The sequence below is a fragment of the Vespa mandarinia genome, chromosome 1 (assembly GCF_050613455.1).
Source record: "Vespa mandarinia isolate Hongniang chromosome 1, ASM5061345v1, whole genome shotgun sequence".
Lineage (NCBI taxonomy): Eukaryota > Metazoa > Arthropoda > Insecta > Hymenoptera > Vespidae > Vespa > Vespa mandarinia.
The window spans coordinates 15,179,227-15,197,500 of NC_140810.1; the positions used below are offsets into that span (position 1 = coordinate 15,179,227).

Sequence of the window (18,274 nt, forward strand, 5' to 3'; positions counted from 1 at the left end):
GAAAAGAAAAGAAAAAAAAGAAAAAAGAAAAAAAATAAAAATAAAATAAAAATCGTTCACGATAGGAGAGAGAGAGAAGTAGCAACTCGGCTAATCGTGGGTCGTCTAACGAGATAAAGTTTTAAGGGTGGAAATAAGAGCGCAATTCTCTCCCCACTTTTCGGACATTAATAACTCCAGGCTAGTGGTATAAACAGAGAAACGGGAAGTTGAAGATGATAAGCATAATATCCAGTATCAAAGTCTCCGTTGTGAATCGCGAGGTGAGTTTAAATTAAACTCTCCTCGGTAACATTAATTCACGGGCTGTCTCTTTAGTCCACCCACCGTTCCAACGGCATACGACGTTCTTGCTTATAAATTTGGGAAAGAGCCGCCACTCGTACTCGAAATAGTTTATGAGGTCGCGACGATATACGAAAAAGATCCGGATTGAATTTCAAATTGGGCTATTATCGATATCGATACATAATCTATACGAAAAGAGTAAGAGAGAGGGAGAGAGAGAGAGGGAGAGAGAGAGAGAGAGAGAGAGAGATTCTTTACTTCATACTTCTGTCAACTTCGATGAATTTTTTTTATCCTTGTTCTTTTATTTATTTATTTTTTCTTTTAATTCGATATAATATTTATATTTAATTATATATATATATATATATTTTTTTTTCTATTTAATTCGATAATAATATGCAGAGAGAAGTTCGTAAGTATTTCCTATTGGTTCAAAGTGATAAATGTTATATGGCTTGAAGCAATAATCAAAAATGACCTACCAGTCCGTCCCTCTTTCTCTCTCTCTCTCTCTCTCTCTCTCTCTCTCTTTCTCTCTTTCTCTCTCTCTCCAAAGTACTTCCAATTTTGAGTTCCATGCATGTTCGCTAATGAGACCAGGCGGAACATCATGCTTGCTCGAGCCTAACACATGCCGAAACGTTTAAATCAACGACTTCCAGTCGCCTTTGAGATCCTTCCCTTCCTCTTCCTCCTCTCTTTCTCTCTCCCTTTCTCTTTCACTCATTCATTCACTCATTCTCTCTCTCTCTCTCTCTCTCTCTCTCTCTCTCTCTCTCTCTCTTTCTTGGTCAAACGACAGATGAGAAGAGGTAAAATGAGAGAAGGAGGATAAAAAGGGGAAATTATTTTCAGCTTTTTGAAATTTCAGATCATAGAATGAAAACACTCTGGATCATATGCCAGGGCTCTATCTATAATTTAAAAGTTCCTATAATCCCTTAATTATAGATCCGATCGACGTCTGTTTATTCGACTTAAAGATTTATAGTACTAACGTTCACGTCTAACGATTATTATCCTTTTCGATGAAAATATGCAATACTATAGCCATTGTTTCCTTAGCATATAAGTTACGCCTAATATGTAACATAAAGTCAATTTATACTTATAGAGGCTGACCATAACATCGTTACTTTCTACTTGATACCAAACAATCACCATCTCTAATGATTCTTCTAATCGTAATGCAAACAAACACAGGCGCGCACACACACACACCCATACATCCGATTATAATTTAATACTCGTATGATAGAACATTAAAAGTGAAATTAATTTGCGACTTGTTAACAAGTGTTACGTAAAATAAATGATCTAAATTTCTTCGATATTATATTATTGATCTTATGTGCATAAGTTATAATAAATAATTCACGTTTTTTTCTTTTACTTTTTTTTTTTTTTTTTTTTTTTTCATCGGTGCCAAAGAAAATATTATCGAAATAGGAAACTCTCTCAAAAAGGAATCCTCATTTCTAACATAATAATTCTGACACTGAACTCTCGTCAACTTGTTCTTTGGTTTATCATTACAAGAACGATCCTATTTTCTACGATCTTTTCGATGATGAACGAAATCGTTGAAAGATCTCATGTTTGGAAACATGCTGGATCACTCGAAGTAAACACAAACATATACACGTACACGTACACATATATCTATACATACACCTACACATACACCTACACACACGCACATGCATGCAGATATGCCTGATCATACATATATGAGAAACAGAGAAAGAGAGAGAGAGAGAGAATGAGATGCAACAGGTATTAGATATGAAAGGATAGAGAGAAAGAGAGATATGCGAAAGATGAAATGAACGAATGAGTAACAGAGAGGGAAAGAGAAAGAGAAAAAGAGAGAGAGAGAGAGAGAGAGAGAGATTTTACTTGATCGAATAATAACGTTGATCTTAACGCGTCGCCAGGATTCCTATGGTGTTTAGGCGAAAAAAAAATATTTCCTGCTAATATTATCAGACACTTGGTGTGATCCCGATGAGTCTTCGGAGTGGACTGTTTCCTCTGGAGACCACACGATAATATCCTGCCCTGCTACGTGTTGTCTCTATAGTTAGATATACCTCGCCCCACCTAACCCCTCCTCCTCCTCCTCATCTTACGTTAACCAAAAGATGAGATCAAGAGGGATCAGGAAGATCAAGACAAATAACGTCCTAAGATAATTTCTTAAGTATCAACATGTGTCGCCGTTTTATCCGTTTAATCCTTCGATGTATACGATTGTAAAATTAAACAGATATAATTTATGCATTTTTGACAATACAAAAAATATTAAATTATGGAAATAGATCATTATTTATCATATCATTTATTGCATTTTTACGCGGTATCATACGATCGATTTCATATTTGATATTCAAAGATTTTTAAAGTTCTATTAATATTTTCAATATTCTGATGTGACTTATTGATACATTTTCTTTTTTTTCGTATTTTTTCTTCCCCTCCCTTTCTTTCTTTTAATAATTTTTAAAAATATCTGTAAAAAAAAAAAAATAAAAAATGAAATTTCCATTAAACGATATAATTCTTTTTAAATCAACTCTATAGAAGAACGTCTACAATCGATCATAAGTTATTGATCATATCCAATGATTTATATATAATTGTTTATTATCAACATTTATGTCAAATTAATTTCATTATTTAATAATCTAAAAAGCCATTATCAATCAGTCAAATTATTAAAATAAAAATGATCGAATTATTAACAAGTATATAAATTTTCTATGAACAAGTATCTATTATATTCTTTCATGAAATAGAGAACTTTGTTCTTTCGCGTATAATTGATGTCACTGTATCCTTTATGAGCTGTTGAAAGATTATGCCAACGGCTTCTTAAATGACGAAATTTCTTCTCTGTCTCGTTCGTGAGAAAATTTTACTTTCGTCTGCCACTGAAGGTTTTACTTACTGAAAACTTTCGTCGCGATGAATAACGAGCAAGGTCGTATAAATTGCAAAATATTTTAACTGCCTTCATTTTTCAAAGAGTTTACGTATACGTTAGAATAATTCGGAATATTTCAAACGTCATACAACAAATTTCTTTCGTCACTTCTATGACTTTTTATCGTGTTAAAATCTATGATGATGACAATTGAAAAAAGAAAAAAAGGTTAAAGAAAAATGAAAAGAGAAAGGAAAAAAAAAAAGAAGAGAAAAAAAATATCGCGCTTAAAGTGATCCATTCACATTTTGAAAGATACGAAAAATTTGTAATCGTTGTTATCTTTTCTTTTCGAACGAACAAACTTCACTTTTATATAATACAATATTAAAAGCAAACGAACGATTAAATTTTGTTTAATTTAATTGGACAAAACAAATTATGATTAAATCTAATGATCTGTATAAAAAATGAAATTCGTTTTTATTGAAAAAAAAAAAAATATATTAATAATAATAGTAATAAAATAAAAATTTACTATATATATAATTATAGCAATTAACTTATATAATTCATAATTTATACGTATAGAATTAAATAAAAATAAAAAAAATATCTTTGTAAATATCTTTACAGATTTATTTACGACAGATTAAATCGAAGTTTTATTATCTAACATATAATTCATATCAATTAATCTCGTTTTATTTAACTTGGATTTAATCGTCGTAAAACAAAACTAACTACGGAAAATGAATCCAGGTCTCTTGTTCCAATTTTCTCTCATTTGCTTTGATATAATTATTGTCCACCAGGGCGGCCAGATTCAGCAGCATTAGAAACCGAAATATAAGCGGTATAAATACCCCCCAGCGGAGCTAAGTGCCATTTGACGCAATAATTTTTCAAAATGAACAATCAAAACCATTGTGTAGAATGAATCAATCCAATCGAGAAATTATGTAGTTCGATTAATGAAATAAAATAAATCGAAAATAAAGATAAACGTTATCGAAATTATTAACTTAATTTTAATATTACAATTTGTTGATTTAACGAGAATCGATAGAACGTGATAAATTGTTTACTCACCGTAAAAGTATAGATACCGTCTGGTACAGGTTGTCCTCCAAATTTAATACTAAGCGTATAATCTCCGGCATCGGCTACCGTATAATAAATGTTAACTGTTCCATCACCATTATCTTCGATATCAATGTCCACCACCTCACTGTGAAATGACGTAAACCAAATAAATGTGATAATATCGTTATTGAAAAATATTTCCTCGTCGATTAACATATAATTGTTCATTTAAAAGCAAAAAAATTTGTTATTGTCGTTAAAAAAAAAAAATAAATAAATAAATAAATAAATAAAATTCGACTCATTAACTTTCTTCTTATATTATTCGTGAAATTAATTTAACATAAAAATAATAATAATCAATTTTCTCTCGAAGATATCGATTCTAGGAAAGAGAGAGGAGAGATAGGTTGCCAAAATTGAAGGCAAAATACGAAACATTTGATATGGCGCATGACTAATGCTCCAACAGGTGAACCATCGTAGAATCTCACTTATCAATGTCGAAATACTTTCTACAAATTTATTACGGATTTTTTTATGGGGGAAAAAAAAACAAAAGATAATAATAATAATAATAATAATAATAATAATAATAATAATAATAATAATAATAATAATAATAATAATAATAATAATGAAGAAATAAATCGATCTAACGAAAGTTATATGAATGAAATAATAATTTCTTTCTATCGTCTATTTATTTTGATTCTATACTAATACGATCCGATTATCTTCTTTCGAATAAATAGTGATTCATGTACCGTAACATTCTCATATATACAAAAGTTTCATAAGTAAGTCTATGTAACCATTTAAAATATAATGTTAGACAAAGATAATGTTAGACAAGAGACATCGGACGAAATTCCAAACTAGAGATTCAATGCAAGCTCACCTATGTGTTTTTGGCATCCTAACAATGGTGCCGTTAGAACTAAGAAAATGTACAAAGAGAAGTATTCGATCTGTTAAGAACAAATGTGTGCCAAGAGTGAAAATACATTAAAATAAGCAAATAAGTCTTTTAACTTTTGTTTAATTGCCAGAGCATGGTAAATGACTATTAAATATTTATTTGAAAGAAAAAGGATATATTATTAAAGGAAGACGATACTATATATATATATATATATATACATATATATATATATATATATATACATATATATATATATATATATACATATATATATATATATATACATATATATATATATATATACATATATATATATATATATACATATATATGTATGTATATGTGTGTGTGTATATATATATATATATATATATATATACTTTCTCTTCTGCTCGACTTGTTTGTTACTTTTTTATTTTCGTACTGGCTTCCAAGTATCGACGGATATAATTTGGGAACGAGACAGACAGGAGGAATCGAAACGACGAATTAGACATTTACGATCGTGCTACAGTTAAAAGAAAAAAAAAAAAAAAAGAAAAACGAGAGAGAAAAAAAAGAAAAAAGAAAGAAAAAAGAGAAGAGAAAACGTATGATTTACGATCGGTTCGTATAATCGGATTGCATTCTCTAGTTTTGAATATATTCCGTGAATCGAAATAAATATCTGGGTCATGCTGACGGTTATTTAAAATAAAACCGTGGATGATATCGTCCTGCATGAGGGAACGTAAGCACGAAGAGAGAAAGATAGAAAGGAATGCAAGAAATAAGCGGACAAGAAATAATATATGATACGAGGGCCACCCTGTCGGCTTGTCGAGCTTTCGAACATTTCTATTTTTCTACATTGGCTTCTGGGGAGACCTTTTTTTTTCTTTTCTCTCTCTCTTTTTTTTCTTTCTTTTTTTTTCTTTTTTCTTTTTTAGAATGACGATATGTCGGAATAAAAATAATAGCGAGATATAAAAAAAAATTTTTTTTTTTCTTCTCTTTTCTTTACCTGCCTGACGTAGAACGAATACGACAAGTGACTGCCCCTCTTCCAGCATTTTCGGTATCAACGGTTATACAATATTCTTCACCCTGTGCCAAGGTATGTTGGATACCTTCCTTGATCTTACATTTCTCAGCTTTACCAGTGGAAACGCTTTGAACCAAAACCGGACTACCTGGTACTTCTTTACCTCCGTATTTCACATTGACCTTGTATCGACCACAATCATCGGGCAAATATGTGGCCTTGTATTTTCCTTCACCTAAATCTTGAACTTCGACTCTTCGGGGTGCTTGATCCGGACCCTAAGATACACATTTACGTGAATTAAAATATTATAGATATATTAAGTGTTATACAGATAATGTAATTAATATAGCTTACCAAAACTTGAACCTCGAGATCGCCATATCCAGCTTGAGAAGTATCAACGACAAATTCCGTTGGGAAGGAAGCAGTACAAACAGGTGACACTCCAGGTCCAGTGAGAAGAATTTTATTTGGTTCAACGGTAGGTAAAACTTTAATGGCATATGGACTATCATCTATTTCCTCGCCGTCATAAGTTATACCGATTTGAACAGTACTACCGGCAGGTGGTGGCTGATAAGTAACCTCGTACAATCCGTCACTTCGGCTTTTAATTTCTGGCTTTTGCACCTGTCCTTTGTCGGTCTTTAATCTAACGTCTAACTTCGCTGGTTCGCATTTCGAAGTATCAACGACAAATTTCGCTGGTACACCCTCTCTCACCATTTCAGGCTCGAGCCCGGTTCCATAAGCAACGACGTTCTTAGCATTGCTATCCGATATTACTTGAACTTTGAAAGGTGAACCAGGTATATGCTGATCGGCGAACTTTATAGTGATGTCATATTCTCCTGGTTCCATTGGGATATATTCTGCGCTGCATGAACCATTGTAATTGTCTTTGCATGTCATTTTGACCTCGCGTATACCTTCGATCGCTAAACCGAGACCACCATTGCCGGCCTCTGCAAAAAAAAAAAAAAAAAAAAAAGGAAACAGGAAAGATCAATATACTTGATACATTATATCTATATGATAGATTTCTTTGAGATCAATTAGAATACACGAAAAGGATACCTTTAGTCTCTACGGTAAATTGATTAGCCTTGTTAACATAACCCTTCTCTAAACCTGGACCATAAGCACGACATTTACTTGGATCACTGTCACGTTTAACGTTAACGGTAAACGGTGATCCTGGCACTGGAATGTTGTCGTAAAGAATATCGATGGTATAACGTCCTTCTTCGAAAGGTGTATAACTGACGCGATACGTTCCATCTCCTTGAGGAATGATTACTTTCTCCGTCTTTCCACCGCTTGGATTACTGATAACGCAGGAAACTAAATCTTCGTCATTCTTCATCTTAGCAATTGCTCTGGTGTCTATCGTAAATTCCGTTGGTTGCTTCAAGTACAGACCTTAAAAGGAAAAAAATCACGATTGAAATCTTATTTCTCACTATTTTGATGATTACCATTTAGCTACAGTTTTATAAAAACAATTTTAATAAATTTTTCTTTCGTACAATATCACTCTATATCGATTCAAATTCTTATTTATAACGCTATAAACATTCTAACTATATATAAATATTGTGAAGAGGTAAATCAAAGCATCATGATAAAATACATTTTCTTCTAATTTAAACACACTTATCTAGTCATTCATTCATTCATTTTTTTTTTTTTTCTTTTGCAATCTACGTTTTCACCCACTAAAATTGTCTATTTGTCGTGACTTAATCTAATGTTAGTACAATAATTTATCGAAGAAAAGAAATAATATTCAAAAGAGAAAACAAAAAAGAAAAGGTAAAGGAAAACAAAAGTAATCATTATTTAAGCATGGCATAGCATCCTAACGAGGAATATTTTTCGAAAGCGAAAGGTAAAGAAAGAAAAAAAAAACTATCGCAAATAGGTGCAAATGAAAAAGTCAGCATCAACGATTAATTCATGCATTGTTTCGAACACTCCTGAGATCACTATCAGTTCGTAAGGCACCTGTATTACTAGGATGAATGGATTGCTCGTAAAGTAACGTCGTTAAAAATTCAAATGACATTTTCAATAAGAAAATCCTTCTCTAAAATAATAAATCCAATATGATCGTAAGATTACGAGCAATCTATTTGCCGTTTTTTTTTTTTATCCTTACACACGCACACTAACAATCACGGTTTTTCGCATTCCTAAAAAACCATATTGCCCTGACGGCTTGACGATACCGTGTGGCTGAATTCCATTTCCGGTGACTTTGATTTTTGAAACGTCAGTATCGGGAACGACGATGGCCTGGAATGGTGAGCCGGGCACGTGTTGCTCATTGAAGGTAATATTTATCCCATAATCGCCGACCTCGGTAGGGAGATAAGCAACGGAACAAGTGCCATCGCCGTTGTCTCGACAATTAATGGCAGCCTCGCAAGGACCCTCGACTGTAACGCCAAGTCCACCTTGACCTGCACCTCTCGTATCGATAACAAATTCTGCTGGCTTGTTAACGACACCACGAGATAGACCAGGACCAGAAGCTCTGACTTTGCCAGGATCAGAACCGTGAACGCAGTTGAGACGATAGGGCTGACTTGAGATTGGTTCACCGCCAAAACTGATGCCCAACAAGTACTCGCCCAATTCCGTCGGCGTAAAGTTGACCAGATAACCTTCATGCGTCGGTAAGATGTGGGCCTTAACGCGATTACCCGATGGCGCCGTTATAGCCACTTGAAAGTCAGCCACCTTTCCAGCATCCTGCGTTATCACGCGGAACTGCTGCAGGCTGTTCACCGGTGCAGCTGTGCGGAGAGCGTTTTTACGTATGTATGACCCCTCAAGAGTCTCTCAACTATTTAACACGAGTTTTTATAGTCTTGTTCGTACCTAGCGTCGTATCGTGTCCATCATTCTACTTTGAACACGATATAACGTATCTTTGTAAATGTCGACGTTTCTTACATGCTCATCAATTTTTAACGAATGACCTGTTACAAATAAAACTACGCGGGACACTAATGGAATATTTCGATATCCATATTGTCTGGAATAATGACTCTTCTTTAAAGGAATTTAATCTCAAGACGTACGATATGATATTGTGAAATAAATACGCAACATTTGATAAATGAAATTTCGATTCGTTTGATAAATATAAATATCAAATGGTATGTATGTATATATGCATGTGTGTGTGTGTGTATGTATATATATATATGTATATATATTTATATACTCACTAGGTTCAAGACCATCCACTTTGATTCTGGAGACATCGATGTGCGGTTGAACATTGACCGCGATAGGACACGTAGGTACCTTGAGACCACCGTAAGATAGATTGACAAAATAATTTCCTGGTTGTGGAGCGACGTATCCCACGCTGTATGTATTGTCTTCGTTATCGGTTAAGGAAACAGGTAATTCTCGTCCGTCTTCACTGACTATGGTCACATCCATATTGCCAGGTCCAGCCTCACGGCAATCGATATTAAAATGAGTAGGAACATTTGATTTTACACCTCTTTCGATACCTGGCCCAAAAGCTGTCACCGCAGCTGGATTCAAAGGTGCAGCTACCTTTACTCTGTACGGAGACTTTTTAGTAGCAACGCCACCATAATTTACCTAATAATAAAATAATTATATTATAATTAAATTTTATTAATTGGTCGCATTTAACACCTTCGTCTTTGATTTTACAATAATAATTTAATAAATCACCATTATAACGTGCTGAGAGGCAGAAGTCGGTGTATAATATGCTTGTATCGTCCCGTCTCGTTTATCTTCGAGACGAACGGGAACTTGTCTACCAAAAACATCTTGAATAGCTACTTCCAAACGTGCCTGACCACCAGCTTTTCTAGGATCCACAATGAAATGAGTCGGTTTATCTTTTGCAACGCTATCCGGTTGAATTCCTGGACCATGTACCTCTACCTAAAAAGAATAAAATTAACAAATACATATTGAAAATTAAACACTGGAAAGGAAAATAAAGTAATTATTTTAAACTAATAATAAATCTAACAAACCTTTTCCGGATCGAAATCGGTCTTTGGTACAATATTTGCAATGTAAGGAGACGATGGTATATCTTCGTTATCACAAAGTATATGTACAGCGTATTGTCCGGGTGCCGTAGGTAAGTAAGATACGTCAGCTGTTCCATCACCATTATCGTGACATTCGATGTTTGCTTTAGAAGGTCCCTGAATCGAGAATCCAAGAGCACCGGTTTCACCGTTAGTATCGACGGTAAACCTGGCTGGATGTCCAACTATACCACTTTTAAGACCTGGACCAAATGCCCAAATCGCAGACTCCTTATATGGACCAACGTTCACTTCGAATGGTGACTTTGGTATTTCTTTACCACCAAACGTAATCATTACTACATATCGACCTTCCTTCGTTGGTACGTAAGAACAATTATATGTATTAGCGTCTGCCTTAGTCATCCTATGAAATATTGAACAAAACATATGTATTTTAAAATATTTATAAGATTGAAAATCAACGATTTAATATTTTCATTGACTTATTATACTGTTACTTACTGTACTGTTTGATTGATACCTCCTGGACCAATTACTTTAATCTCCGGTACTCCTTCACCAGCGTCCTTTGTAACAATGACGAAATCTGCGGTATCATTAACCCTAACGCCTGTTGGTAAAAGTCCTCGGCCATAAGCCCGACATTTTTTAGCATCGGAGACAGGAGCAACGTTCACACCAACCGGACTTCCAGGTATGAGTTTACCAGCGAAGAAGATATTAACGGAATGTAAACCAGTTACTGGAGACACGTACTCACACCTTGTAACATCCGGAAAGATCTGACGTAATTTTACAGGCACCGTAGTTTTCGAGCCCTACGAAATAAACGTGAATCATTGCATTGCATTGTATTTTTTTTCTTTTTCTCACTCTCTCTCTCTCTCCCTCTCTCTTTTCTTTTTTTTCTTTCTCTCTCTCTCTCTCTCTCTCTCTCTCTCTCTCTCTCTCTCTCTAACGTCGACTAAATACTTCCTCATTATATTTTATTTCTCGTATATTTACTTGTTGATCCAAAATGATAACTTCCGGTACACCACGACCAGCGTCCTTAGTGAATATGTCGAAATAAGTAGGCCTATTCACGACGACTCCATCGCGTTGAAGACCTGGTCCGCTTGCTGTTACTTTACTAGGATCTCCCGCATGACCCTCAACACTGACCGTATATGGACTCTTTGGTATTTCCCTTCCGGCAAAGAGTATTTTTACTTTATGAGGTCCTTCGATTCTTGGCGTATATGAAACGGAATATGTAAGATTTCTATCCTTGTTGAATCTAACGTCAGCCTAAAAAAATATTATATAATATTATATATATAAATGAATGAACGAATGATTAAACAACCCGTACATATAAAAATAAATGTTTATTTATTATTTATTATTTACTACGTCGTAAAAAACTTTTGCAATATTTTCAATTAGTCGCGTTCTTAAACAAAAATTATAAATCAAATTAGAATGAACGATTCTATATGCATATTTGTACATGCAATGCGTTTTTTTTTTCTTTTTTTTTATTTATTTATTTATTTATTATTTACTACGTCGTAAAAAACTTTTGCAATACTTTCAACTAAAATCTGATATCGATCTTAAACAAAAATTATAAATCAAATTAAAATGAACGATTCGAAATCCATACGTGTACACGTAAATTTTTTTTATTTATTATTTACTACGTCGTAAAGAACTTTTGCATAAATATTTTTAACGAAAAGAAAAAAAAGAAAAAAAAAGAAAAGAAAGAAAAAAAAGAAACAAAAAAGATCAAATTTCTTACTGGTATGGTATTTCCCTTAGGATCTTCAACAGAGACTTCAACATTTCCCTTGCCAGCAGAAAATGTCTCGACAGTGAAATTGGCCGGTACACCAACAACCGGACCGACTGATTCGATACCAGGTCCATATGCACGCACTCTGTATAAAGCAAGGAGAATATAAGAAATGAAAAGCAAATTGACAAAATAGAAAAAAAGAAAAAAAAAAATGAAAAAAGAAGAAGAAAACGAAAGATAAGAAAAAAATACAATCGCGTTATCACACGAGTTTGTCAAACGGTTATAAGCATTATCACATCTTTTTTTGTTTTTGTTTTTGTTCTTGTTTTTTAATACGGCCGACGTTCCTGCTAAAATTTTTCCTGTTCTTTTTTTTTTTTTTGTTTTTTTTTCCTTTTAATTTTCCTTTATTTCTTTTCAAGATACAATTAATTCCCTCTTATCAAACTTTTATTCTAATCATAACTTTTTATCGATCATATGACTTTATTGCTTAATAAATCAATGCGTTAACAGGAAACAGGAAATAATACTTTTTATTTAATATCGACGTGCTAGATTAAAATAGGGGAGAAAAGAAAAAAGAAAAAAAGAAAAAAAGATAAAAGAAAAAAGACAATAGAAATCATCCTAATGAAACGATTTATAAACACGACGTTATATATCCGTTTATAGTTCTAATGCAGGAGATATGTATGTATGAGAGATACATTATAATACGAAAGTCTGTACATGTACAATAATATTACAGTGAGAATGTCAAAGACTCGGAACATTCTTTATTCTCTTTTTTTTTTTTTTTTTTTTTCTTTTATTCGTGAAATCACGCGTAAAACTTTTGTTGACGAAATATGTAAAAAAAGAAAAAAAAAAAAAACATTTCCATTACTTTTTTTTCTAAATTATTTCTTTTTTCTCTCGTGTTAATGGTTAATCAATTTGCAAACGTTTACCCTTACTCGTGAGAACAAACGCATTTATATTATCGCACATTTAAACGCACTTTGTTCGATATTTATGGCGTCACAAGCGATTCACTACATAAACCATAAATCTAATAAAAAGCTCGTGATGACACGCATTAGAGTTGAACAAAATCCAAATCAAAATCAAAACTGAATGAAACATAAGGGAACAAATGAGAGAGATGAAAAAAAAAATAAAAAATAAAAAATAAAAAAGGAACAAAGAAAGAGAAAGAAAAAATATAAAATAAAACGAAAAGAAACCAACAACAACAACAATTTAAACGAATAGAAAATATTATGATGTTGGAACGTGTATGAGAGCGTGTGAATAAAAAAAGAATAAAAAAAAAAAAAAAAAAAAAAGGAATCAGAATAAAAAAAAAAAAGAAAAGTAAAAAAAAATGAGAAAGAAAAAAGGGGAAAAAAATTGCTCTTGATCGATCTGAATTTCACGGCTAAAATAGGCAGGGCGATTAATTGCATAAAACTAATAATACGATTTGTTTGTAAATTTATGAATACGTGTGAATGTATATATATATAATATAAATTATACGCATGTCAAGACATCGTTGCTGCGCAACTTACCGCGGAGGGGGGATGCTGCGACCGAGAAATGAAATAAATTTATTAATTAGACATTTTAATTCGATATTGAGAAATACGTTTTATCTACACCCCTCGTGTGTGTATATATATATATATATATGTATGTATGTGTATATGTATATATATACACATATATTTACTATACAAACTACGATAGAATGAAATACATATCTATCGTATCTTCCCAAGAAAAGGAAAAAATAAATAAAAAAAGAAAGAAAAGATAACAATAACAAATTAAAAAAGAAAAAAAGGAAAGAAAAAAGGAAATTCTATAATAGGTCTGAAACAATCGACAATCATTGTATACAACAAAAAATAATGTTCTTATTTTATCGAACATAACATCGATAAATATGATTGATGGTATCAGACCTAACTATTATCAAAGGTATAGAAGAAGATGCACGTAAAGAGAGACTAAATCACAAAATACAAAAGTAATCTGATACAAAGACAAGGAAAAAGAGAGAAAGGAAGAGAGACAGAGAGACAGAAAGAGAGAGAGAGAGAGAGAGAGAGAGAGAGAGAGAGGGAGAGACAGAGACAAAGAGAAAGAAAAAGAATCGAGGATTCAAAATAACATATCAGGTGGCACTTCTCACTCTAATAAATGCATCAAAATGTAAGATAGGAAGGTAACAAAAAAAAATAAATAGATCAAATTGCAGGATATGTACGTAAATCAAATTGTCCTTACCTATTTGGATTGGTACGTGGTCTCAAAGGTGCACCTTGTTTCAATTTGGCGTTGGGATATTGAGAGAGATACGTCATCATCGACATCTCATCGATGTTGGGATTAACCATCTCTTCTGGTTTTATCAACTACGATAAGAAATAGTGCCTTATTAATCTAATCTGATAAAGATATTCATCGATTAACGAAAAAGAAAAGTGAAGAAGAAGAAAAAGAAGAAAAAAGAAAAAAAAAGAAAAGAAAAAAAAAAGAAAAGTGATTTCATTTGAACGAACCTGCGGTATGTTGAGCCAATCATCGGCCAAACCCATAGCTTCTGATGCATTTTGTACTGCATCTTTCGGATTCCAATCTTGCCAATCTGGACAAAGACCTGGTGCAACCGCATCAACGAGTGCACCAACGGCTCGGCCATCGTTCCAATCGGAAGTGAAATTCGTGATTGGTAAATTTGGAACTTTTGATTGAACCCAATGCATCAGTCTTTGTTTCGGTGTTGCTCCTTTGTCGTAATTGTCTCCATCCTCCCCATCCCACATTGTCATCGAAATCGAATAATGAAGAATCAACGTCCATATTAATCCTAAGATCAGTTTCAATTTGCAGTCGACGATATCCGTGGAATCTGCGAATTATATACATATACATATACATATATATATATATACTTAAATAATAATAATAATAATAATAATAATAAAATATACTTAAAGAAGATGAACGATAAATCGTTGGAATAATTTTCGTTTAAAATTTGATTAAAAGAATATGACTTTTGTGTAATACAATGTTTGAGAGGGGAAAAAAAAAGAAGGAGTCGATACTTAACATATTACGTAGTACATTATATATTACAAAATTAGCATAAAAAAAGTATAATTCTTGCGATAACATAGAAATAGTTATTTTTAGTATAGACTATAAGATACGATCTTGATCACGGAAAATAACAATGAGATGATGGAACAACATGAGAATAATACTTGCGTAACTTGCTAGAAGAAAAATCGAAAATTACCACGCCTAGAATGAAATCATAAACGTGTGGAGAGAAAGAAAAAGGGAGAGAGAGAGAGAGAGAGAGAGAGAGAGAGAGAAGCCTACGCTTGTCAAACCTTTCGAGATAATAATTTTCAAAACAAATGCTTCCTCGGTTGACTTCCTCGTTCCTTCTCCAATCTCAAAATAGTACTTAAGCGTGAACGTGATCTTGCTTAGAACGACTACACTACTATGTAACTAACATGTATTATCCAAACGAAGAAAATCTATTTTTATCTATTTCACGTGAGCCTTCCATAAAAACACGACAAATATCATAATATAAGTGAAAAGATCATAAGGAATAGTAATTTTGGCATATCTTTAAGTCGCAATTAATTTGGATCTTCGGCAAATTCAGCATTAAATCTCTGTCATTGTCCAAAAAGCGTAGGTATACATTTGGCAGACACGTAATGTAACATCATCGGATAAAAAGTTTGGCCTGTTAAAGTGGAGAATCGCCTTTGCGCTTGTTTGCCGATGGATGATGACTCAGATGGATTATTTTCAGCGAGGCTACGGTTTTACAATTGATTCCAATATAAACGTCGGTTGAGAAATCAAAAATAACAAAAAGAAAAAATAACAAAAAGAAAAAATAAAAAAATAAAAAAAAATAAAAAAAAAAATAAATAAAAATAAAAAAGAAAGAAATAAAAATAGAAGAAAAAAAAAGGAGGAAACTTGCAACGATTAAGAAGTAAATAAATAGTACGGGTTAATAACGTTTAATATATGCAAATATACGCAGATACCGTACATGAATATTTGGAAATTTATTTATAACGATCGAGAAATGAGATTTGATCTCACTAAAAATCATTAAAAGTCCAACTTCTATGCTCCAGACTTCAACTCTCCTTTCTCATTTCATATCACGTCCTTTCACTAGCCTAGTTTATACCTTCGAAAATTTTCGGTCTCCAATTGTGTCAAGGTCATCAGTAGAATCTCATTTCTATGATATATATATATATATATATTTACATATAAATCGAAGCTATTGGGCTTTGAGAATATTTTGACGGCGATTCTCATTCGTGATTCTTCGAACGCAAAGCCCGTGACCCACTCACTCACTCACTTATTCACTCACTCACTCACTCACTCACTCACTCACTCACTCACTCGCTTACTCACTCATTTACTCTCTCACTCACTTGACGTGATCGCTCGATGTTTCTCGTAAGAATGTAAGTACATGTCCGAAATTAAAACATGTGATTCATCGATAGAACTTTGTAAGCGTTACCATTGTCAACGAAATTAGAAATAGCACGTATAATATATGTACGTGTGTATATATATTATATATATATATATGTATATATGTATGTATATGTGTATGTATGTATATATTTGGCAGCCATTTTACAGATACGATAAAATTTATAATATCTGTCTTTACATATGTTATGTATATATATGAGTGTATGAATTTATTTGCACTTTGTATATATATATGAGTGTATAATGTGTGTCTACATGAGTCGTCGTTTCTAAAATTATTGGAATTATTTAGTATTTCTAAAAATATTACAATAACAAAATTTCGTAGATATATACAACCCATACATACATAAATAAATATATATATATATATATATATATATATATATATATATATATATGTACAAGAACGAAAATGTTCCACAAGTAATTAAAACCAGAAATGATTTCTCTACGAACAAGTATGTAAACGACGACAATAGGTGTAAGTTTCAAAAGTAGATGGGGAGTCTTGTTTTCGCTTTTCTATCTCTACTTCAGCTGCTTTCTCGTATTACTCTTGTACCTCTTGTCCCGAGGAACAATGACACGCAGCTAAGATTTCGAGGCCTTAACCCTTCGGTAACCTTATTGTACTATAAAGCGAGCCAAGTTTTAAAAATAAAAAAAGATAAAAAAAAATACAAAGTACAAAAAACAAATAAAGAAAAGAAAAGAAAAGAAAAGAAATGAACAAAATTCTTCGAAAATTCGAGAAATTAATTATATTTGATTTATTTCTGTGTATACATATATAGATACACATGTGTACATATGTATATACGTATATATATATATGTGTATATATATATATATATATATATATATTCTGTATATATATATATATATACAGAGATTGTTTGGAATACCGAATAGGCGACAAGGTCATTTTGATAAGGATGCAAATGGTGGCAAAGAATGATTTTTTTTTCACGCCGGATAAAATATATACGTTGCTTTCTATCCTAGGAATTTCTCGACCACATCCTGTGGACGTACATATGTATGACGTCATACATTCCACGATAAAACGAAAGGGAAGGCTTTAACAGCTTAGGGCTCTTCTTATAGGCTTGATCTTGTATCACTTCCATTTTTTTTTCTCTTCCTTTTCTTTTATTTCTTTTTTTTTTTTTTTTTTTTTTGAAATATTTCGTCAATTCATTTCTTTTCTTTTTCTTTATCTTCGTGGCAATACCTTCTAACAAACGACTCGAAAATTATATTATTCGATTGTTACTATAGTGAATTTAGTACAGTAAATGTATTAACACGTATTTCAATATAAACTATATTATATAATAATATATTATAATTATACGGTATATACAGTGTATGTGTGTGCTATATATATTATAGATATATATATGTTAAATTTATAATATACAATATAATATGAATATAATATATTATAAATTATTTATAATATATATATATATATATATTATAAATTATTTATAATATATATATATATATATATGTATATATACATATGTATATAATTTTATAATTCAGTTTTTTATTAGGAGAGAATAATGTATAGAATCGATCGAAGGCACGCATGTGTGGTTAGGAATGAGAA

The 18,274-nt window shown here is 32.2% G+C and overlaps 1 protein-coding gene across 6 annotated transcripts in view; it reads right to left on the bottom strand.

Moving 5' to 3' along the window:
* Positions 1 to 18,274, bottom strand: part of cher (filamin A protein cher) — a 43,339-nt gene that overhangs the window by 15,921 nt on the left and 9,144 nt on the right. For 2 of the 6 annotated variants that reach the window (XM_035870986.2, XM_035870985.2), the window contains exons 4-17: positions 14,655 to 15,004; positions 14,380 to 14,507; positions 13,659 to 13,673; positions 12,103 to 12,241; positions 11,322 to 11,606; positions 10,818 to 11,134; positions 10,293 to 10,719; positions 9,979 to 10,197; positions 9,495 to 9,882; positions 8,487 to 9,056; positions 7,333 to 7,677; positions 6,610 to 7,220; positions 6,232 to 6,530; positions 4,310 to 4,448 (exon numbers count right to left, since the gene is read on the bottom strand). In XM_035870986.2, coding sequence (XP_035726879.1) covers positions 4,310 to 4,448; positions 6,232 to 6,530; positions 6,610 to 7,220; positions 7,333 to 7,677; positions 8,487 to 9,056; positions 9,495 to 9,882; positions 9,979 to 10,197; positions 10,293 to 10,719; positions 10,818 to 11,134; positions 11,322 to 11,606; positions 12,103 to 12,241; positions 13,659 to 13,673; positions 14,380 to 14,507; positions 14,655 to 15,004 — 4,232 coding nt within the window. Of the gene's footprint in view, positions 1 to 2,190; positions 2,338 to 4,309; positions 4,449 to 6,231; positions 6,531 to 6,609; positions 7,221 to 7,332; positions 7,678 to 8,486; positions 9,057 to 9,494; positions 9,883 to 9,978; positions 10,198 to 10,292; positions 10,720 to 10,817; positions 11,135 to 11,321; positions 11,607 to 12,102; positions 12,242 to 13,658; positions 13,674 to 14,379; positions 14,508 to 14,654; positions 15,005 to 18,274 lie in introns of those variants that run through there. The other 4 variants (XM_035870987.2, XM_035870989.2, XM_035870990.2 and 1 more) reach the window with 4 other exon arrangements.